The sequence below is a fragment of the Apis florea genome, unplaced genomic scaffold (assembly GCF_048593485.1).
Source record: "Apis florea isolate Af1SG1 unplaced genomic scaffold, ASM4859348v1 contig_2495_pilon, whole genome shotgun sequence".
Classification (NCBI taxonomy): Eukaryota; Metazoa; Arthropoda; class Insecta; order Hymenoptera; family Apidae; genus Apis; species Apis florea.
In genome coordinates, this window is record NW_028256595.1 from 2,230,095 (window position 1) to 2,253,571 (window position 23,477).

The window sequence follows — 23,477 nt, forward strand, 5'->3', positions numbered from 1 at the left end:
ACTTTTCTTTTTCTTTTTTTTTTTCTCTCTCTCTCCAAAGGAATCCTTCGCCTCCTCGATCTAGAGAGAAAGCGAGTACTTTCTACTCTCGGTACGTCCCGATCGAAGAAACGGTTAAATATAGGGTGAAACAAAAGAGGCGCAACCCCTCGATAATACCTCGACGGGAGATAAATTGACCGTGCGGGAAACGAGAGGAGGAGAGGGGGTGGTCGCGTGCGTCAAAGGAGATGGCGTCCGCGCGAGGACGAAGGAGGAGGTATCGCCGAAGGCACGTCATCTCGCAGTTACGCGATCAAACACCACGAATTAGCGGGGAAACGTCGTCGTCGTGAAGGAACGCGATATAAACCGTGAGACAAAGGTAGAACCGTGTCTCCCGTCGAATCGATCGAATCAATCCGGCACGTTCTGGCACGATATTCCATTTCCAATTCTACGTATTGACGAAAAAAAAGAGGGGAAAAAAAAAAAAAGGAAAGGCCAAAGAGGATGGATTAAATTCATCCATGAATTCTCATCACCGTGAAGGTGAATCAAAGAAGACGACCGAAAGGATGGAGAGAGAGAGATGGGACGGTATCCTCCGATTGCTCCGAAAATCGTGATTGAACGACTTCGCAGAGCGAGAGAGAGGGGGGAGAGAGCAGTGTATAGCATAATTGGACAACTAGGTCAAGCCGCTCGATAGTATACAGAGGTAACTGACAGCGCCGTGGGGAAAAGGGGGCTCGATATTCAATATTTAATTTGGCTCAGCACGTGTACAACCCCTCTGATATACAGCCACCCTTGGGTAGGAGGGAGAGCTTGTTCCGGGGCTGGTTAACGCCGCTTACGCTCGGAAACGAGGTTCCCGACTTGGAAAGTAATTCCAAGACCGAGTCACGGACTTCACTCCGCGAATCGACTCCGCACCACCACGAGGAGGAATAGACGCGTTTATCGCAGCGTAATCGCAACTTTAACGACTGTTTTAATCGAGCGACACGCGCGCTCCTCCTCCTCCTCCTCCTCCTCGAACTCGATACTTCCGTACTTGTACGCGTACGATCGATAATCCTATCTCCCAAGAGAGCGGAAGAGGTGAGAGAGGAAATCCTCGACATCCTCCTCGTGCCGAAATAGAAATGGAATCTCGCTTTACCTCGGCGGGGACACGTTTTTAATCGCGATTGGCACCCGGCCAGATTTATCGGCTGCCTCGATCGAATATCCCGCGCGTTAAACCGTAATCGCTGTTACGCGTACTCGTAATCGACTCGCACACGCGACAATATCAATTTTCGATCCAATCCCAGTCGAAGCGGCGCCTGCGAACAACGCTTCTATAACGTACACGTTGCCAGAAATTAAAGCGACGCGAACGAAATTACGATCAATTACGCGGCCACTTTTACCGAAGCGGCGGGGATCGATCGAAACTTTTCCACGAACCTGTCCCGAATAAATCGCGGATAACTCGCCCTCGTTCGAGGTCAGGCCGATCTTACGGTCACGTCGAAACGAACGCCCCCCCGTTTTTATTCCGTTCCCAATCGACCCGATAGCATCGCGTGTTCCGCCAAACTTTATCGATCCGCGTCGGGGAAAAATTATCGCGATTTCGGTGGGCGAAAAAAGGCCGGGGTATCGATCGAGAATGCTGGAAGGACGGATGCCGGTGGACGCATCGGGCCCGCGCATCGACACGTGTAAGTACAAAGGTTGTAATAATAGCGGATCGCCGCGGCCCGTACGCCCGACTCAACAGGTATCGATTCCGGCAAATATCAAAGGTGTGCCACTCGGTGAAACTGCATTTTCCCCGATAAATTAGCCCCGACTGGACTGGCCATCCTTCCTTTCCCACTTTATCCGCGCGCCAATAGATCGAACGCGATTCCCAATTTTATATTATTATTATTATTATTTCTCCTCCCTTGAAACTCCTCCTCTCTCTTTTCCGTCGATTCGAGGTTGCCAACGCAAGGTTTAACTTTCGAACGGAAATTCGAGAGAATTTCGCCTAGAGAATTCGATAGAATCAATTTTTCACCTCCTCTCTTCGTGACAAAGGTACTTCTCCTTTTCCCGAAATTGGACGATCTTGCTATTCGAAATCGATAACGAGGAAAGGGAGAAAAGAGGAGAGAGGAACGCGTACGTTTTCCGAGAATGGAACGGAAAGGAGCGCGCGTATCGATGGATAATTTACGAGGCCATCCCCGTCCAGGAGACGCGCGCGTTTTACGATGGCGAGGAAGGGGGGCGGGAGAGAGCGGTGACGGGACGGCGATAAAAAGGAGCGTGTCAGACGGGGGCAGGTGGACGTCTAACGGCTGTTCTCCTCCTCTTCGACGCAACGCTCGCCGATTCCCTTGCCTCGAAACTTTATTTAACGCGAGTCGAGCCAAGTTGGGAGCATACTTCTTCCAAGGATCGCGTGCAACTTGCTCGAAAGCTTTTCTCGTTCCCGATAATTGCGTCGTATGCGTATATATATATATATATATCGTTACGGTGGGTATTAAACGACACTGTTCGAAGGACAGAGCGGCTCGGATTAAATTCCTCGTTAAAAGTTTCACTCGCGATCTCTATTGTTGAAGGATGCGTCTTCGTTCGCTTAATAACCGAGAAGTATGTCGAATGTCGTACCAAGTGCGTCGCGATCGCGAAATTATCGCGGAATTATTCTCCAGCAGTTGGAATAATTCCTCAATGAGGAAGGGGAGGAGTTCTCTCTCTCTCTCTCTCTCTCTCCCGCTTGTTGTGCTCCGTGCGCGTAGTCGCGTGTCCGGGTCGAGATAAAGTCGACTTCCTTTCAATTTTCCCGCTTCGACTTCCTCCTTCTCCCTCCTCCACCGACATCCTATCAATTTACGCTATTTAAAGCTCGAGCATCGATAGAGAAACGACGGACGGGGAGGAAAGTTTAATTGGAAGGAAAGAGCGAGGAAGAGTTTATCGGATTCCAAAGAGGCGGCCAGTTGGCGTGACGCGTTCCAATTTGTAAAGGTTGCCCGATTCTGGCGGCCGGCCATTATCGCACGCCTTCGATTCCCCGCCGAGTTAAGCAACCGATGCGATTCCACGCACGATATCGTTAAAGGAGCGTTCGCACGCGACACCGGCGAATAGAAGGAATATTGTTATTATCGTTCGATTGATCGGGAACGATCCGCTTACGATATCCGATTTTGGAGAAGGAATTTCATCATTTTCGAATCGATGCAGTTTGCAATAACGAGCGGACTCGAGTCGAGTATCGCGACGAAAGAGAAAGAAAGATAGAGAGAGAGAGAGAGAGACAGAAGTGGAAGAAGGGAACGGCGATATTAATTTATCGGTCTCTCGTTTGTTCTCGTCGCGAGCCACCGGCGACAAGCCGGGTTGAGCGATTGAATATTAAGCGACGAGAGTATATATATATATATATCTCTCTCTCTGTCTGTCTACTTCTCTCGGCGAACTTCGCCCAAGGGACTTCCTTCGAACTACAAAACGAGAGCTCTCTCGCGGTGAGGATCGCCACCGTTGGAACGAGGACGAAACGAGCAGCGGCGAACGGCGAGGAGAGAGTAGTGAAACGGAGACGCGTGTATCGGTGGGCGCGAGAGGGAGAGAGAGTGATACGGAAGAAGAGTGCCGGGGGCGATTTCAATAATTAATGTCACGGGAATTGGCGCGCACCGGCGACGCTACTGCTGGCGGAGTTACTACCGCAAACTTGAAATTCCCTGTCGCGGTATTCGAGGCAGATCGCTCCATGGATAATTACTGCGATTATCCCACGAACAAGCTGGCGAAGTCTTGGCGAGTTTATCGGGCCGGCTACTAATGAAAACTTGCCCGAGTTATCGAGAAACTCTCCCCTTCTCGTCCCCAGATAAATTTCTTCCCGAGCGATTGGCAGTTTTCGCGCCGAGCAACCTATCCTCTCCCCTCCAGCCTTATCGAGCGGATCCGGGCGGAAATATCCGGATCGAAAGAGAGACAGAGAGAGAGAGAGAGAGAGAGAGGAGCCATTCCGCGGACTTGGACAATGGAACAACGCTTTGTGTATCGTATACTTGACCTAGGACACTTGAATAGACGTCGGCGAAAGACGTCGTGGATCGGAGCTGCTTGGTGTCCCGCCTCGATTCGGCGATGGGAACGAACGATCCTGGGTTCCCATGGAAACCACCAACCTCTTCTTCTTTTTCTTCTTCTTCTTCTACTTTGCCGTTCTCTCCTTCTCGTATCCCGGCGTGGATATATGGATGAAAGGAGGAGAGCGAGGGGGGCGGGCAAGCGACTGGGAAAAATATCGAACGACGAGGGGTGAAAACGGGGGAGGAGGAAGGATGGCAGCGACTGTGACGGCTAAACTCAGTGCCAGCCAACGAGAGAGACGGCGCTGCGCGGTTATTTGTTACGAGTCTTCGTTTTTATCCCTACCCCTCGCTTCCATCCCCCGCGAAACCGTGCGCAGGAAGAATTTTCGCCGCGAATTTCGAGAATTCCCTTCCCTTCCCTCGGTGATATAATGGAAAATGGAGGAAGTTGGTGGTGGTAGTAGAAAAACAAGGAAATAACGGAATAACGAAACGGTCGAAAATTCGGGCCTCTCCTCCTCCCCTTCCCTCTGCGGCGCACGACTAAAGGTCGTCGGTCACGCGATCACGCCGCCCTCGCTCGTTAACACCTACACGCAGCCGGGCTGTGAGCACAGGTGGATAAATACGGCGGGTAATGGAGGCGCACGATTCGAAAGCTCCTTCCCCCTTCCTCCTTCTCTTATTATCAGCTCGTACGTCCTCGAGTAGAGTTCTCTTCTCCCCGATAAAGAGGAAGCCACGCTCGCCTCTTAACGCGGGTCTTAAACCGCGTTGAGTGGCGTTTGGTGGGCGGTTTCGCCGTTTCCGGCAGGAAGTGGCCCCCGAGAAGAGAAATATATATATATATACATATATACGCGAGGAGGTAAATCAGGAGGCCAAAGGGGAACCGGAAGCGGCAGATTTCCAGATTAGATCCCGGTTCCTCTAACGGTTTCGCGCTGGAGAAACGAAAAAGAGAAGAGAGAGAGAGAGAGAGAGAAAGGGAAATGAGGTGCGCGAAATCGGTTTACGAGCAGGCGCGATAAGTAAAACTCAAATTTACCCAGGGAGAGGAGGAGGGAAATTCGGCGGGCACGCTCGTTACATAATAGGCGTCGCGAAGCGTATCGTTCGAGCGTATCGACTCGAGGGGGTGGCGGCGTTGGTTAATTCATGAAACGGTATCCCTCTCGCAGCAACCCCCGAAGCAACCTTCCCCCTCCCCTGTTTCGCCTCGACGGGTTTAGAAACGTTCGAATATCGAATGAATCCACAGGTTTTTGCGCCCCGGACCTCGGACAATCCGGCCGTGATTCCCGCTTTTTCGACGCAAGGCCGACGCGCGTACCTCCCCCCTCTCTGAGTTCGTAGAGTTCGGTTATCGGCGAAGAAAGCTCGAAAGCTAAATAAACATTTGGATTTTCGCGAGCAAACATGGAATCCCGGTTAAAAAAAGAAGTTTAAGCGCATCGTCCACACCCGGTTACGTAAGTGAGAAACTCCTAAAACCCGTTTGTCCGGCTATAAACATTTCCCTGGGCCGGCTGTGCGTGCTGTCCACGCAACGTTACGACAATTTTATTTCCACTTTTCTCTTTCTCTTTTCTTCCCTCGATTTTCCTCCCGGTCGAGATGAAAATCGCGAGACACGACGCGGTTTTCGCGGACGGACGAGAACGGTGATAAAAACAAGAGAGGAGAAATTTATCGGAAAGTTATTGAAGGAAGGAAACGAAATCTTCGGCCGTTTTACGAACGTTTCGTTTTATGCCAGTGACTCGAGCGGGACGTAAATCGCGGGTCCAGTCCCTTCGATGTTTAAGGTGAACGGTTATCGAGCCACCCCGTGCAACGTAAATTTTCCACGCGTCGTCGGAATATATATTTTTTTCCCTCCCCTCCACTCCCCCTCCGCGACCCTGTACGTCGTCTGCTCGTGGGCGTATAAACGCCGTATGACTGTGTGCGTGCGTATATACACACACGTATGCAGTCGAGTCAAATATAAATTTTCCCGGGACGGTGAGTTAATGGGAAAGGTCAGTGACTGCAAACGAAACGCAAATTGACGTTTCGCCCTTTTCGCGGATCGCGAATCCACAGGTTTTTTTCCATAGGCCGTGCTACTTTGTGTAGAGAGGGCGGTGGAAAAATAATCTCTCCCTCCCCGCTTTTGAATGAAAATATTTCTCGTTGAAAAGAATAATGCGAGATTCGCGGGTTGGGGGGGAGGGGGAGGGGAGGGGGGGGAAGACAGGCCGCCAACAACGCGGCGTGCAACGATTAAATTAGTCCATGGCGGTTTTGTCGTGACTATTGTCGCGTGTAAAGAACGAGAGAGAGAGAGAGAGAGAGAGAGAGAGAGAGAAAGGGAAAGACAGAAAGAGATGATGAAAAAGAAAAACGGTGGAAACGAAATTAAACTGTCCCGAAATATCCGTTTCCGGCGTTCATCGTTGTCATCGCACAGCAAATAATAAGGCTCGTTTCGCGAGGCAATAAAAATCCCACCCCCTTCCCACGTGGTTTCACCCACGGTTAATTGCGTAATGGACTATAAATGTTAAGTAGCTCTCTCTCGACCAGACACACACTTTTCCTCCTTTATATTTTGCTCCTCGTCGATCACGGTCGTGTGGTGGCGGCGTTCATTCGCAGTACCGCTCTGAGTAGAATCTCTCGTCGAGGCGATCGGGTGATTAATCGCTATTACGATTCTTTCTCGTCTCGAGTATATTGGAAAGCGGCGAGCAATATTAAGGAGGCTTCGATCGAGTAATGGGATAAGTTCGAGACGCGGGACGGGATCGCGTGAAGAGCGGATATCACGTGGAATCCCTTTTTTTTTTTCTTTTTTTCTTTTCCTGATTCCAGATCAGAGCGGATTATCCCGCACAACGGGCGCGAATATACATACGCACGCATATATACACATATGGAAAAGTTTACTTACGAGGCTTCGTGGCTTCCTGCGGCGTCACTTCGGTCAACTGGAAAGAAAAACACCGATTGTTCAGAAGTGATAATATCGCAGGAAACGCGACCTACTAAACGCGAACCCGCTCGACTTCCCAATCGAACTCCCCGTTACATGCCCACCACGATCTTTCTATCTTTCGTTCTACCCCCCCCCCCCCCACCACCACTACCCCTTCCGAATTTAATTTCGGCCACGTCGCGTGTTTCGTTCGCACGATTATTTCTCTCGGCGAATAAAATTCGAGTTCAGTCGGGAGCGTCGACGTCGACGGCAGTAAAGCAATGGCGCGATTTCGAAAAGAAAAAAAGGAGAATCCCTTGTTCGAGATTAGATTCCAGTTTTCGGGAGAGGAGAACCGATATCTCGTTTATTCGAACCGACCCCTTCCTCCTTTCCTCTTTTCGTTTTCTTTCTTTTTTCCGTCGTACGAAATCCGTTGACACGAAGCCAAGTGGCACGAAAGTTAAGGCTCGTTCGATCGTTCGATCGATCGACGGACGGACGGAGGTTTCGTCGCGGAAGAAATTACGACGCGGCTCGTATTCCGAAGAATGGGGAGGCAGGGGCATTGCGCGAAAGCCGATTTACCCGCAACGAAAGGCCGGGTAGGTACACATCTCGCGCGGCGAGCTTCTTGGCACGGTGCCAAGTGGCACGAAACACTTCTCGATACGAATTCGAAACGTTTCCACGATCGATACACCGCGCTAACATCGCCACGGCTCGTGCGTTCCAATCGAAACGAGAGGTGCGCGACGACCGTGATCCCGGAATAGAAACCCACGTCTAACCTTTTACGAGACGATAAATTAGCGTAAATTCTCACCTTCGCCATCACAGGATTGAACGTGAACTTCGACTCGAGCTCCTTCCTCGGCGTCTGGGCGATGGCCGTGAGCGGCGTGGGTGGCATGGTCATTTCCTGAAAACAGAGGAGAGAGAGAGAGATAAAGACAGACGATCGGTGGCGAAAAGCGGGTCGTGCGTCGGGTCACCGTGTCATCTTTTCTCCCCGTCCCATTATCGCCTGGAAAAAGGTGACCCTTTTTCCTTTCATCGTCGAGGGGCATCGTCGCTTGTGCAACCAAATCGAGCCTAGTTGTACACACGAGTGTTTAGCTTTGCGTAAGACGCGACGCGCCACATCTGGGCCACGATTACGTCAATGAAGTTGCCCACCGACCCCGCGCGCCGATAGTGACGTCTGTTTAGCCGCGAGCGAGCGAGCGAGCGTGGATCGCGATCAAAGTGGCAAACACGCCAACAATGCAGTCTGCGCGGGTTCAACGAAACGAACGCGTTTCCACGGGGCGAATCGTCGGGCCCGATTCATTGACCCGTCGAGACATCCGTCGACGCGAACAAAGAGCGACGAGACAAAAGCCTCTCTCTCGCGCCCCTCCGCTCTTTTCCTTGACGATCGGATCTTGTTTACCGACCGATCCTGCGCCCGTGAAAAAAATCGAGAGACAAATCGACAAGCGACTTCGATGACGTTCTTCCCCGTGCATTCTAATCGCTCGATGCACTTCGATCAAGATCGACGACGGAATTTAAAACTCGAATCGAGCGATTTAGAACGCACGAAATTCGGACGGAATGGAAAATTTTTGGATTTATTCAGTTCCAATCGTACGACTTTATTGAAAAATCGACAACAGAATTTTGATAATTAGCGGAAATCGTTTGCGCGGTCGCAAAAATTCCATCGAATCGAGCGACTTTAGAGACGTTCTTCGTTCGTGATTCCAACTATACCCCGCCAAGATCCAAGAGACGAGCGACTTCGGCACGGAACGTTCTTTCACGTGCATTCAAGTTTTTTAATTGCACCTCGATCAAGATCGACGACAGAATTTATTTAATAAGTTTAACGCAAATCGTTTACGCGAAAATTCCATCGAATCGAGCGAGTTTATGGACGATGAAACGTTCTTGGTATCCACGTGCACGTGGGTTCCAACTATACCCCCCGCGTTTCCACCGAGAGACAAAGTTTATTATCGAGCGATTCGAAGATAATAACTTAATAAATTGGAGCAAAAATTCCATCGAATCGAGCGATTTAAAATATACAAAGTTCGCCACTTCGATCGACCAATAGAGTTTACTCTCTCGATGATAAAAATAAACGGCGATAAATCGATCGTTTACGCGAAAATTCGATCGAATCGATCGACTGCTAAGATGCACAACAAGTTAGACGCGTTGCGCTCGTTATAACCGTTTCGATGACGCGATCTTAAACATCGGGATGGGATAGGTACTCGTTCCGAGAACGGTTTATCTTCGGTAAAAAGAGAGATGCTCCAAGTTTCGTGCGACGCACGTGCTTCGAAAAGAGACGTCCTTCTCCTCCTCTCGTTCGTGGGAAATGGGGAAGAGGGGGGCAATCCACGTCACGACGTAAGCACGAAGGAAGCATCGGATGACCTCGTGCCAGGAGGCACGAGTATATAGAAAGACGAGCGACGCGTGCGACGTGGAAGAAAAAAGAAGAAGAAGAAAAAGATGGAACACGTATTTTTTCTCTTTCTAGAGAGAGAGAGAGAGATAGAGCGAGCGTTAGAGCGAGCGCTCGTTTCGATGAAAGATGCCCGGATTCGAGTGGGTTCCCCAGAGTGGCGTTCCTGCGTTTCGTCACACGCTCTCGAGATCTCTTCGCTCTCGCTTTGAACGCGCGATCAAACGAGAAGAATACCCTCGCGCGATCTTCCAAGTCGACCCTCCCTCCTCCTCCAACGATAACTCTCTATCGCGCGTTCCCTTCTTTCCTTCCGAGAAGATAAAATATGTAGAAAGAAAAAGGGAGGGAGAAAAAATATAGATATAGGATGGAGTGGAAAAGAAGAAAAAAAGAAAAGAGAAAAGCGACTGGTTTCGAGCTCCGGGTCGTTTCGCGTTCGAGGCAAGATTTCACCGGTGGTCGAATCCGGTTCGAAAAATCCGCACAGTTCGCGGAAAAACAGAGCGGTGCGGCCTGAGAGATATTGTATATTATATAGGTAGTAGTAGAGAAAGAGGGATACGGAGTGTCGGTTGGAAAAGAATAATGGAAGCGCGGCGGGATCGCTCCACGATCATGCATAATGTAACGCGGCGCGTCGTGAATATAACGGTGAACGGGAATGGCAGCGTTATCCTTCGAGCGGAAACGCACGGCAGAGCATCGTTACCGGTTAACGTTCCGATATTTTTCCGCTCCATATTCCGCCAACGAAAATCGCGCGAACCCCGCTCGCGGCCATCCTGCCCGACATCTCTTACGACTCCTCCGAGTCAACGTTTCGTTTCGTTGTCCAATCGTTCGACCATCCTTTTCCTTTTTTTTACTTAATCGAGAATCGTACGAGTCTCGATCGACGATCAACGTCGGGGCGACGTGGACCACGATTTATCGAGATCGAATCGAGTGGAGAAGGAGAGAAAGGAGGATGGAAGAAGAGAGGAAGAAGGAAAAAAAAGGGCGAAAGGGACGAAACGGAGCGAACGAGGCGGCGTCGTTAATCGCGACTTATTATTCTCGCTCGGCCGTGTGCAGCTTGGAGACACGCGTGACTCGCGTACGAAATCGTCCATTTGCATCCCGACGGCCGCGCCACGACAACGACGACGACGAAGACGACAAGCACGGGCCCGAACGAAAAAGGACTCGACACGTTTGCCAAGAGGAGAGAGAGAGAATTCTCCGGGGGCTGAGTCACCCTCTCCGCGCGACCCACCGTTTCGTGCGAACCAGTTACACTCGCGGCCAGCCGTCGCTTTATTCCCCGCGAGCACGAAACGCGAGTTATGGAGGATTCCACCATCGTCTAATGGATCCCACGATCGATCGATCGATCGATCCACGCGATTCCACCTCTTCCCGACCGTTTTTTAAATTCGATTTCGCCCTCCCCCGGAATTTCGTCGCCGGTCCTTCGACGCGATCGCGTGGCGAGGGGTTCGATTGCACGGAAGAGAGAGAGAGAGAGGAGAAGGAGAGACGGAACGAACGAGAGTCGAGGAAGGAGGGGGTTGGCGAAAAAATTCGCGTACGAGCGATCCGCCCTTTTCGCGACGCTCGGTGAATTATTTATTCCTAACTAAGGCGGGAGAACAAAGGGGGTTCGATGATCCGTAGCGTGACTACGAGCCAACTGAGAAAATCGCACGTATCGTCACGGCTAGAGTGCTATTTACGAAACCTCGCCTCCGACCGACCGAGGTGAAAGAACTCGGATCAAAGAGGACGCGACTGCATACCTCGACAAACGTCTAATTCAATTTTATATATATATATATATACACACACACACACACACATATAACGGAGAATATTACGGACAATAATATTGGAATAAGATCGGGCGACGAGAATCTTATATCTCTGGATCGGATGGAAAGTTGGAAAAGTTGGAGAAGGGAGAGGACGAGGAGCGATGAATTTTCCGTGTCGCGTGCACACAGTCCTAATGGACCAGCAACAGCGGCGGCAACGGAGAGACCATCGATTCGAAACGGCGACTCGAGCCCGGCAGATCGATCGTCTCGTTCAACGCGTTTTCCATTTCCACGCGCGGAGGAGGATATATCGCGCCGCTACTTTTATTTACCCCCCTTCGCCCACCACTCGTCGCGAATTTACAGCGCGCCATCCCCTCGATCACCATCCCTCCCCTCCCTCCTCTCCCCCCTTCATTTCGCCGTTCGACGTTTTTCGAAAAACGTGAAATCGGAACCCGGAAACTCCAACCAGGCTCTCCTCCGCGGATAAATATTATTCTCCTCGAATATTCGATTCGATGAATGCCGTTGCTAGGAGGAGGAGGAGGAGGAGGAGGAGGAGGAGGGGGCTAAAAATAGGGATTCACCCTATTTTTATCTCGCGACGGACGACGACGTATTTCCGCGAAATATAGAACGAGAGAGAGAGAGAGAGAATCCTTTCTCCCTGCTTTGCTTTCTCCGCGATCCTATCCCGGGAAGAAAAAAAGAAAAAAAGAAGAAGAGAGGAAACGACGTATCGAAGATCCAACGAATCGGAGGGACGTTTCCGCCGTTAAGAGTCAACTCGATCGATCCTCGAATCGACCTTGTTAATTCGGTCTATAATTGTCCTCCTCCTCCTCGCGTTGGTCGCGCGCCACCTCCGTGGTGGAGGGGCGGTGGAAAAAAAGGGGGGAATCGAAACCGGCCGGTGAACCGGTGCGCGCGGCCGAAAACTGGATTAGCCGCGATTTATAGGGGCTACACGGGAATCGAATTTAAGCTGGAAAAAGCTGGAGAGCGAGCGTCCTGCGGCAACGACGATCCACTACCATTACTACCACCACCACCACCACCACCACCACCACCGCTATTGCCGCTGCTGCTCGACCGAGGAGGAGAGTTTTGCCCCCCTAAATATCCCCGCGGCCAGTCGAATCAGGCCAGTCACCCGTAAATGGCGAGGCTGGAAAATCTGTCGATTAATCGAGAGGAGGCGAATCGAGCGAGGCGAAAAGGGGAGAAAGGGAAAGAGAGGAGGAGGGGGTTGGCCGATAGATACTGGGGGGGAGGGGAGGGGAGGGAAGCGATAACGGTGGCGAAAGAACGCGATATTCAGGAGGCGCGCTAACGGTGGTCGTCGTCGTCGTCGTCGTCGGCGAGCGCAATTAGCAGCCGCATTTACGATGCCTACTGGCGCAACTCTCGTATTTTCCCACGGGCAGAGCCGTGAGAATAATTCATGGGCCTCGACGCTGCTTCTATACGAAACGGGCGGCCCGCGCTGCAGGGACGAGCCGATGCGACCGGTAAATGGGGGGGGGGGGGACGAGAGAGAGAGAGAGAGAGAGAGAGAGAGAGAGAGAGAGAATGCAGCGAACGCTAGAACGCCGACGACTGGCCGCTGGTATCGTCATAAATTCGCGCTGAAAGTGGAAAATTCCCGGAGAATGGTTACCTCTGCTCTCTCTCTCTCTCTCCCTCTCGTTCTTTTCCCTCCTCCTCGCCCGCCTTCTTGGAAACTTGGAACGAACGGATGCTCCGTTTCTGCATCGAATCTCGGAGAATTTTTAGTCGACGTGGTCGAGTATCGATCCCGCGAGGCGAAGAGTAGAAATACCGAGTGTAAGGAGAGATAAGTCGCGCTTCCTCGAAAAAAGAAGTTTCGACGCTTGACGCATCGACGAGTTGTAAAATCGCGGCAAAACGCGATAAACGATGTTCGTATCGCGGTAAAGAGAGAGAGAGAGAGAGAGAGAGAGAGAGAGAGAGAGAGAAGTCGTGGCGCCGAAGTGGTACGCCGAGTATGAATTAAGTATCGCTACGATCACGACGAACGCCTCGAAATCGATTCGTCGCGCGATAAACTACTACTTTTATCTATCAGCTATTCGCTTGTCCGATGTTATCCGAGCGATGTTATTCATCGAGAAAGAGAGTTGGAATAGAGTAAGAGAGAGAAATCGAGAGAAGGAAGAAAACGGTGATCGGCTCCCGTTAACGAAGAGATAGAGAGAGCACCGCGCGTGGTAATATTAATCGGTCGGTATCGACGTACGACGAGGCACACGCGCGCGACATCCATCGCGATCGACCGTGTCGCGATATCGCAGCCTCGTAATGATATCAATTCGGTGATAATCGGTGTTAAGCCGTGTCCATAAATTAACACTCCGGAGGGAGGGGCAGAGCTTTTACCGATCTCGAAACGTTATAACCGAAAATCTGGTTATTAGCGGGATCGATGGGTTAAAACGGTGGGCGGTTCCGTGGCAGAGATATTTCGCCCTCCGCGTCTCCTCCGTGTCGGGAAGATCGGATTCCTAGACTCCCACGAGCGAGCCAGCTATCCCCGCGCCATCATTATTCTCTATTCACGAATAGAACTGGGTCGGCCGGCAGTTTATCAGCCCGATTGCAACCGTGTATCGAGTCCAGCTGTCCGCACCGATGGAATCGAGTTCACGAAACCCCGGACAAATTGTTTCGAGCTTGTGTATATATTTCTCTCTCTCTCTCGCTCGCTCTCGATTCCGTCGAAAAATTGAAATCAACGAATACACGGAGGGATTCGATCGAACGAGAGTTAACGTAACAACGAGAGACGATCCATGACTAGCGAGAAGAAATTCTTTTTTTTTTCTTTTTCCGTTGTGACAAGCTTCGAGAAATTGGCTTGGAATCCTTGCGAAGCGGGGGCGTGGAATAAGGGAAACTAAGGACCACTTTGGCTATCATCTCGACCAATCAACGGCCCGTTGGCAAAACTTTCGATTAGTTTCATGGCCGTGCTCGTGGATATACAGGCTCGAAATAGCGCGAATCGAACTTACACCCCAAGGATACGCCCCTATAAATAGAAACGCGGTCGTTTCGATGTAACGCGAAACGCCTTTGGTCAGACCTTCTTTTTTTTTTCCTCTCTTCCCTCCCCCTCGGAAACGACGCGTACCCAGAGACGACGGATCGATCCGCGTACAGCGATGGGGGGAGAGAGGAGAGAGAGAGAGAGAGAAAAAAAGGGTGGAAGGTTGGCCGATTCCATTAACGACCGGCGACAAAGTTGGCCGTGCCTCTAGGGTGCGAAATTGTGTTCTCTAGCGGCGGTGACGAAAGCCGATACGGGGAAACCGAAACGGTGAGTCGATTCGGTTGGACGACAGCCGCGATATGACCGCGAGAGAGATAGCCGTTGGTATCGGCGAGAAAATTGGCTTATCGACCGGCTCCAACTTCCATCCTGTTGCGTTGCAAGAGTTTCGCGTAACCTCTGTCGCGGATCAACAACCCCTTCGACGAATTCGATTTCTCGGTCGCTTCAGCGGCGTTCTTACCTTTAATATATTCTCCACATCGGCCGAATTCTCGGTGGGACCGGGTCTCGAGCTCCCCTGAAACAAACGAGAAAACGTTCGATCAAAATTTTTTCGCTTCGAAAAAAATTGAAAGATTTTTCGAAAGAGCGGAAAAGAAGAGCGGACGCACGGTCAAACTTTTCGAGTTCCTCTTTCCCCGATTTATTATCGCTCGAGCTCTCGAGCGATCATTAATCAACGCCTCTCTCGGAGGAAGAGAGGAGGCGTTGAAAAGAGCGGCGCGCGCGCGCCCCATTACGAGTAGTCATAGCTGAAAGGAAAACGCGGAGACAATGAAGAAAATGCGTGGATCCGGATGGCTAAAAATGATAGGGGGATGGAGGATCGTTGGTTGCTTCGTTGGCGTAAGGGAGACCAAGGAGATAATCGGGAGGGATGAGAATGCGAGGGACGAAATGCGAAAAGTTGCGAAGCGGATGAGTCGACGTCGACGAGTTGAAAAGAAACGGGAAAAAAAGAAGGAAAAAAAAGTAAAGGGAGAAGAAACCGTGAACGCGGGCTTTTCAACTTCATCGCGAAGAAGAAGGATCTGCTTCTTAAATTTTCACGCGTCGCGCTTGATTCCAGGCCAATTTCACCTCGATGAAAACCGGATCGATCGATCGTTCGATCGAGCGCGCGAACGACTCGAAAGGAGAGAAAGCGTGGCTCGGAGAAGAGAGAGAGAGAGGGAGAGAATAAAAAAGATAGACAAAGGGAAGAATGGAAAGGACCAATAGGGGAATCAATTATCTCGACTATGCCAGAGCTAAGAGAGGGACGTCGCCGCTTCTCCAGCCAACTCTAATTGTATAAGTACATCGGTGAAGAGGGCAGAGAGACAGAGAGAGGCGGAAACCGAATCGGAGGAGACTCGATCGATAGTCAATCTGAATGAAATTTGCACCTCGAGGAGTCACGCGTAATAGGGCCTCGACCAAACTCGGCCCCTCTCTCTCTCTCTCTCTCCACCTCCGCTACGCGTACACTCCTCCACACAGAGATTTCTATTGAAAAGCAATTCGTTTCCCGTCAACGAACCTGTCACCGCGATGCTTTCATCGAATACCAAAGTTGGGAACGTTGGTCGAAGGGGGAGGGGGAGGAGGAGAGGCAAGAGTCGGTAATACAATAAATAACCTCTTTATCGTTAGCTTCGCGCCGATTAACGATCAACGCTCCTCGGGATCGACGGCGAGGAAAATGGAAAAGGGAGGAAAAAGAAGAAAAGATGCATCCTTCGGACGATCGTTTCGGATCGAGCTGTTAAGTCGAGTCGAAACGAGGTACTAATCGCGCAACAAGTGCAACGACGACCTATCCCCGGTTATCCACCTCGTGACTCGATCGACTCGTGCTCCGCCGTTTAATAATAAACGGGGAGAAGAAAGCCGATGGGAGGAGTAACGAAACGATCCGAGGAAGGGATCGAACGCGTTGGCACCGCGCCGACTACGCGGAATCGGAGCCACCGTTAGACCTCGAGGAGAAAATCCACGCAACTTTGGCGACTTGTTGTAACTCTCGTGTAAACAAGAACGATAGACGAGAGGGGGGAGGGGGAAGGGGGGAAGAGAGGAGGAGGAGAGAGGGAGAGAGAGAGGAGAGGTGGGAGAAGGAGGAGGAGGAGGCGGCGGTGGCCACGAAACAATGGAAATCGATACTCACGTTATCGAGAGGTAACCTGGACAGTCTGCTGCCGACACAGTGAAGCCTGCTGCCGCTGGAATTCCCGATACTGGAATTGCCAGCGAGCGTTCCGTTCCCGGGCGAATTCGTGGGCGGTCCTTTGGCGGGTAATAAACCGTGGCTCCTATGATCGTTGCTGTTGCCCCCGTGCTTCACTGGCTGGCCGGGGTAACCACCCCTGCCTCCGTACGGCGGCTTTCCGTCGGCTGGCTTCACGAAACCACCGCGTTGATGACTCGATGACGACGAGGACAACGACGACGACGACGTCGAGGACGACGACGACGACGACGACGACGACGACGACGTCGAAGACGAGGACGACGAAGACAGAGATGACGTCGAGGACGACGACGAGGAAGAAGGATCGGGGCGAGGCCCTCCCGGTTTCTTGAATTCTTGGGAGGAGGGCGAGCTCCTGGAATTCGCGCCGACCGAGCTGGAACTCATTCGTAGAAACGAGGAGGTCGGGGCAGGGCTCGGCGGTACACCCTCGATGCCGATCAGCCGTTTCGGCTCGTCCAATAGATGTTTCACCAACGAATAGTTACCTAATTTCGATTGTATCTGCTGCGTCGTACTGTCCCGGGCGTCTGGATTCACCTGAAATCATACACGTGCGTTCCGATTATATATATATATATATCTTCTTTCGATCCGAGAGAGAGAGAGAGAGAGAGAGGTTTCGCGGCGAGAGGAGACGACCTACGCGCCTGTATCGTCCCTCGCCAGACGAGATCGATTCGTTTCCAACCCTCCAACGGTCGAAATTGCGCGCTACCTACGTACGTAGGATACGTACTCCTCGTAGGGATACGCGAGTGTACGTTACGTGGTAGCGAGCGATAATAATTAATGCGGCGTAACAGCAAGTTTACGACGATGCCGAGGCGGGAGAAGGAGAGATTGGCGTTCGACCGCGCACCATAGGGGGAGCATAGACTTGCGTACAATGTAGACAGACAGACAGACAGACAGCGCGTTTATGATCCGCCGCGTCTCTCCCTTTGTCTTTAGGGACAATGAGATCGAATCGTGGTTTAATAAGGAGGCGGAGAGAGGCCTCCGAGGAAACTTAACGTGATTAATGAGCGCGCTATAAATCACGTACACTCGTTCGTGCGCCCTTTTTTCGCCCCTTCGATCGAGCCGACCACCTTCTTCTCTTTAACGAGCTTCCGCAGGTTCCGCAATTTTCCGAGAAAAACCATTAATTCGTTCGCGCTTCTTCCATCCGAATTTCAACGCTCGATATTCTCGATACGAAATAGAGGCGAATAGAGAAAACATCTTGCCCGATGGAAAAAAAAGGAGGAACATTCCTTCCTTCGAATCTCGATCGAGAAACGAATCTCGAATGGAATGGAACGGTTAATTAGGCGCGTTAGAGAGGGATCTCGGGGCGAGAGACGACATAAACCGTAATCCCGCGAGGAACTGGGAGAGGAAAACTTGGCGCGGTTAGGTGACCAGGTCAGGGACTTCCCTTCCACCCAGACCTCGCCTCTCCCTTCTCCTCTCGTTCTCCGCTCTAATCACGCTCGTCCTCGCCTCCGCGCGAAACGCCATCACCCCGAAAACCTCGTAAAACGGTGAAATATGTACACGGTCGTAACGCGAGAGTGTAGGCCGGCCGTCGTTAACCACGACGCGATTCCCTCCAAGCTTCGAGGCGGCGGTTCACCCAAGGACAACCTCCGTATCCTTTATTCCTCGGATCGAGAACGAATCGAACCGGTCGATCGCTTTCCATCGGCGATCAGCTTCGAGGCGATTTAACGGCCGAGATACGGCTTCCTCCCTCCTTCTCGAGCGTCGAAACAACGTTTAAACGACCGATATATATATATATATACGAGCACGCGCGCAAATTCCTCCCGCGAATGGATTAAAAAGCGATTGACGACGGGGCGAGCTTTCATCCACTTTCCACGTTCGAGGAGAGAAGCGCAGGGAAAAAAATCTTTCCTTTCGATTCTCGTGCGCGAGCTCTATCGAGAAGAGAGGAGGAGAAAAAAATGGGGAGAAACGGAAGTTTGTTCAAGGATGGTGAAAAATAGGAGCAAAGAAGGAGAGACAGTTGGCGAATAGCGCTTAAAGTACGTGCGTAAAGTGTAGGCAAAGATTGCTCGCCTCGGAAATTTCGTTAGCATTCTCTCGAAACATGCTCTCTCTTTACCCTTCGAAGAAAATAGCATCGCGAGTATCGTAAAAATTACGCTGCAACGTACGAACGTACTCGGACTGTGGAAAAGGGAAAAAAAGAAAAGGGAAAATATCGAAAAATTGGTCAAAGGACGACAAAGAATCCGGAAGAAGGAAGGGAAGAGAGTACTTTTCTTGCGCGTGCAAAAACCGAATCTTCTGGCCGAGAGTTGGACGCGACAGAAATTACCCCTCGCCATCTGCATCGCCCTCGCGACTCGATATCGCGCGCCACGACGTCTCCATAAATTGCGAGGGAATTCCGCCGAACGGAGATCCCTCTCCTCCCCGCACACACATTTTCCAACCAAGTCGTCGAAGAGTTTTCATCGAACGTCGCCTTATTTACGGCCGATCTTTGTTGGAACAACGTCGGCCCCCGTTTGCAAATAGCTTTTCAACGTGCTTCTTCTGAACGCGGCGAGAGATACGTTGCAAGAGAGATACGGCGCAAAGAATTTCGAGATGCACAACAAAGGGGGACGCACAACGAAGGGCGGAAAAACCGGGTCGTCCGAGCCGAGTTTAAGCTGCTTACGTTGGAAGGAAATTCTCGAGAGATGGTTCAATCCGCTTGTTGCCCCTCCCCCTTTGATTGTCCGTGAAGGAATTTGGAGCGTCGAGGCCGCAAAGTCGATTGTTAATTACCGCTCGTCGTCGATGTTGTTGCGTTTGCCCCACAGGAGCAACGCACCATCGCGAAGAAGCTAAAGGGGTGGCTGTTGTTTTTCGCGCCTTCGAGGGCTTTCGTTCGAAATGGACGAACGAAAGGCATGGAAGAAGAAAAAGCTCTAGACAAGAAACACGAAGATACATTCGAATCGTTTCTTCTTCGTCCCTTTTCGATATTACGCGGCCTCGCCAGGGATGAAATACGATCGTCGGAGTTGCGATTCCACGGGGGATGGAGAGGGATTTAAACGAGCCGTGCACTCCTCCTCTCCGCATACGCGCAAGCGTAATGGACAGACTCGGTGGAGAGAAGGAAGAAAGGCGAACGTAACGAAATGTCATCTTCTGCGGTTGTTGCTCGGCGAAGGACGACGCTTGGTACGCGTTGCGGTGAAATTTCTGTGTTTTAGAATCGAGGATCGTCGATCGTCGCGTGTCATTAACGAGTCGACAAAGGAATAGATACGTAAAACGAACAGCGAGAGTTTTAATCGAGTTTGTATCGAACTCGAGAGAAGTTTCGAATCGAAATTCGAAGCGGTGCAGGTCCGCTCTTCTATTTCCTCAAGTAGGAACGCGATATCGGGTTACACACAACCTGCTCGTGTCAAATCGACGAACAAACGAGCAAATGGGATTGATGACGACGAAAGAGAAAACGTTATTAGTCGCGGTAAACGCAACGGTAAATTTTCGTTCGGAATGGTGGACGAGTGGAGGAGCAATAGGATTTCTAAATAGTGGGTTGCGCGGGACGAGTCGAAGGGGTTGGCGAAAACTGGTGGTAAACGGGAATACCTTACAATTTCGCGGAATCTCTGCGGTTGACACTGGTATTTCGCGTAAAACCCGGAGAGGAGAGGAGATTAAATCGAAAAGAAGAGAAAATGGAGGGCGTGTTTAATTAATCCCATCCGTTCGTAATTAACCGAGCGAAGACCGATACAAAGTGGCGCAAAAGAAATGAACGGGGGATCGTTGCAGGAATAGGAGGAGAGGGAAAAAAACGAAGAAAGATTTGAACGTCTCTTCTTCATCTTCTTCTTCCTGCTACTCGGCCATGGCTGAGGTTTCAACAGAGATAGCGCGGATGCAGTTGGCCTCCCCCTTCCCCCCTCTCACGAATTCTCTTTCCAGTCGGCTGCCTCCGTCTGACAGCTGAAAGCTCCGCGGAATAACACACGGGCGGGGGAGTAAATTGTACGCCGCGGAATCTTCTTCGTTTCGGTCGGATTGCAAATGGAAAGATTACGTCGCGTATCGAAAACGTCTCGAGTGCGTCGAGTAAATTTCGATCAATGGCGCGATCAATGGGCGGGGAGCGCGGATCGCGGATTTTGTAAATGAACCCCGAACCGGCGAAAAGTCGAACGCGGCAACGAGCTCGCTCGACGAAGTTCCGGTTGCGAGCCGGATGGGAGAGAAGTTGGTCGACTCGGCAGGGTGGACGAAACCGACGCTCGATCGAGCCGGTTAACGGTAGTCGGATAAACCAGTCGGATTTTTACGCGACCGTGTAACGAAATCGATCGATCGCGTCGAGAGAAATCGTCGGCCTACAAAGGGATGAATCGAGTTAATTAATCGAGTAGTCCTCTTCGAGAAACCGAGGAGAAGCGTTTTATTGGCGACGCGCGTTTCTCTTGCATCGCAGAATGTGCGAGAACGCGTTGAGGTAAAGGAAAAAGAACGAGGACGAAAAGACTCTCCCCATTTTAACTCCCCTTGGAACTCACCTTTTCTCGAAATTTTGAACGAGGAAATTTATAGGGCGGCGAATAGGCGTTGGCGGGGACCGATACACTCGGGCTGGAGGAAATTCGGTAGGTGGAAACTTTGAGGAAAGAGAGAGAGGGAGAGAGGATGGGAAAGGAGACGATCGACGGGATTCGAGCCGATATTCCACGCGCGAATTCATCTCGAAGGTTATGACGGACGGTCGGTCGGTCGGTCGGTCGCGTTCGCGGGATATTAAAAACGGTGCGGGCTGTGTACGCGTTGTTTGCTCTTCTCTTTTGAAATGCCGAAAGGACGGGGGGAGCGCGGCGCAATCGAAAATGGGGGAGAGGTTGATGGAGAACGAGCACCGCGGCTACCAGCCAACCAGGGACAACGAGGGGGCGGAGGGAGAAAGGAGAAAAAGGGCAAAAAGTCGGAGCTTTTACGCGCGCCAAGGACGAAACACCGTCGTCCGCCTCCTTTTCCATTTTAAAACGCTACGTGGCTGGCATCGCTTCGCCCATCCCTCTCCAACCCTCTCGCAACCTTCCACGGCTCACCCACCCTTTCCCTCCTCTATGCGCGTGAAATTCGCGTTAACCGAGCTACGACGACTCCTAAGCTCGTCGAGCCCTCCCTCCCCGCCATTCGTCGTCTATGTACCTTTCCTCTCTCCCTTCAATTCCTCCCTGCTTCGCCTTACCTTCGTTCGGGGCTCGTCGAGTTAATTGCCCCGTCTACGCCACAAATATTTTTTTCCCCTCCGCAACCCGGGCCACGCCGGCCGCCAATTCAATTCGACGGCGGTGCACAATCGCCGTCGCGCGTTTTTTTAACCCGCCACCACCACTCTGTCCGCAAACGCTCGTCGAACCCGTATCAAAAGCCGTGTCGAGGGTGTCGGGGGTTCGATCGTTTCGCGGGAGGAGGAGGAGCAGGAGGAGGAGGAGAAGGAACGATTTAATCGATTACGACCGGAATATATTTCGTTTCAACGAATAAACGAATACACGGGCTCCCTCCCCACTGGTATTATTACTTTTTTCCCATTATTCTTCTTCGATTCCGAATCTTCGAGAAAATAAGCGCTGTTTGGATCGGAGGGGAATCTCGCCACCGAGGCCACCTGTCACTCGTCATTTCGTCGTCGATCGAATCGAGGCGGTGAGGATTTGGATGCACAAAAAAAAAAAAAAAAAAACGCGCGATCGACGCGGGAGGAGAAAGCGCGACGAACGCTTATGGGGGCTATTTGTTGACGGCCGACACGCTATTCCCGATAGCGGAACGTCTGGCCAACATCGTCCAGACGTTTCCATTTGTTCCCCCGAAATGAAACGTTGAACGCGTTTCCCGTTCGAATCCCACCGCCGCGCCATCCGCCACCGGTGTACCGCGTGGAATAAATTTGCACGCTTTAAAAGCTTCGTATCTTTCTCTCTCTCTCTCTCTCTCTCACTCGATATCGATATCGAAGCGCGATGCGCCGAATTTAAACGGATATATGTTTTTTTCACAATAGAATTTCAACCACGCTCATCGCCCCAGATTTTTGCCGGGGAATATAAATATTTTAGCGAGAAACGGTGGACGAAAATAAATAGAGGCTGGACGAGATAAACTGGTTCGTTATCGATAGCCGATACGCGCGAATATTTCGTTTGGGCGCGATCACCTTTGGACGAGGATCTCCTCGAAGCGGCGACGATCCTTCGCCGTGATATCGCCCGGTAGACGTCTCGTCGAGATACACCACGACGACGATGACGAGACATCTCGAATACCCGTACTCGGGGAGCGAGAGCTCGATACACCGTATTTACGCTCGTGTGGGATTCCCTAGTACCCACCTGTTACTACGCACACCTACGTACACACCTCCAACTCCTACGCTCACACGCGTAGAGGGTGTCATTGAGAAAAATCGACCACCCTCCCCGACCATCGATCCATCCGTTCGATTCGCACCGATCGATCCAATAAATTGATCGCAACGCGCGTCGACTTCTCAAACGAGAACGACGCTCTTCGTCTCTCCCCGTTATCGTTTTCCAAATCGAGTTCTCGAGCTGTGGAGGGGAAAAAGACACGTTTCGATTAACTTTTTCGCGACCATCCCCCGCGACCAAGATCCGAGACCTCCCCCCAGAGGGGGGAGGGGGGGGGGGAGGGCGAGATCGGGCCGACTAATTAAACGAACGAGGCGGGAAACGTGACGCGACGCTATTGTCGAGGATATCGGGTTTTTCGTGGAGCCGGACCGGTTCCAGTCCAATTGCGGAGAGATGGCCGATCGATGGCGAGACGATGGCGGGGCGAAAA

At 51.4% G+C, this 23,477-nt stretch overlaps 1 protein-coding gene across 6 annotated transcripts in view; it reads right to left on the reverse strand.

Moving 5' to 3' along the window:
• Window positions 1–23,477, reverse strand: part of lilli (AF4/FMR2 family member lilliputian) — a 112,488-nt gene that overhangs the window by 25,435 nt on the left and 63,576 nt on the right. For all 6 annotated transcript variants that reach the window (XM_086906779.1, XM_086906778.1, XM_086906780.1 and 3 more), the window contains 4 exons: window positions 16,539–17,162; window positions 14,850–14,906; window positions 7,874–7,969; window positions 7,021–7,057 (listed from right to left, as the gene is read on the reverse strand). In XM_086906779.1, coding sequence (XP_086762905.1) covers window positions 7,021–7,057; window positions 7,874–7,969; window positions 14,850–14,906; window positions 16,539–17,162 — 814 coding nt within the window. The remainder of the gene's footprint in view (window positions 1–7,020; window positions 7,058–7,873; window positions 7,970–14,849; window positions 14,907–16,538; window positions 17,163–23,477) is intronic.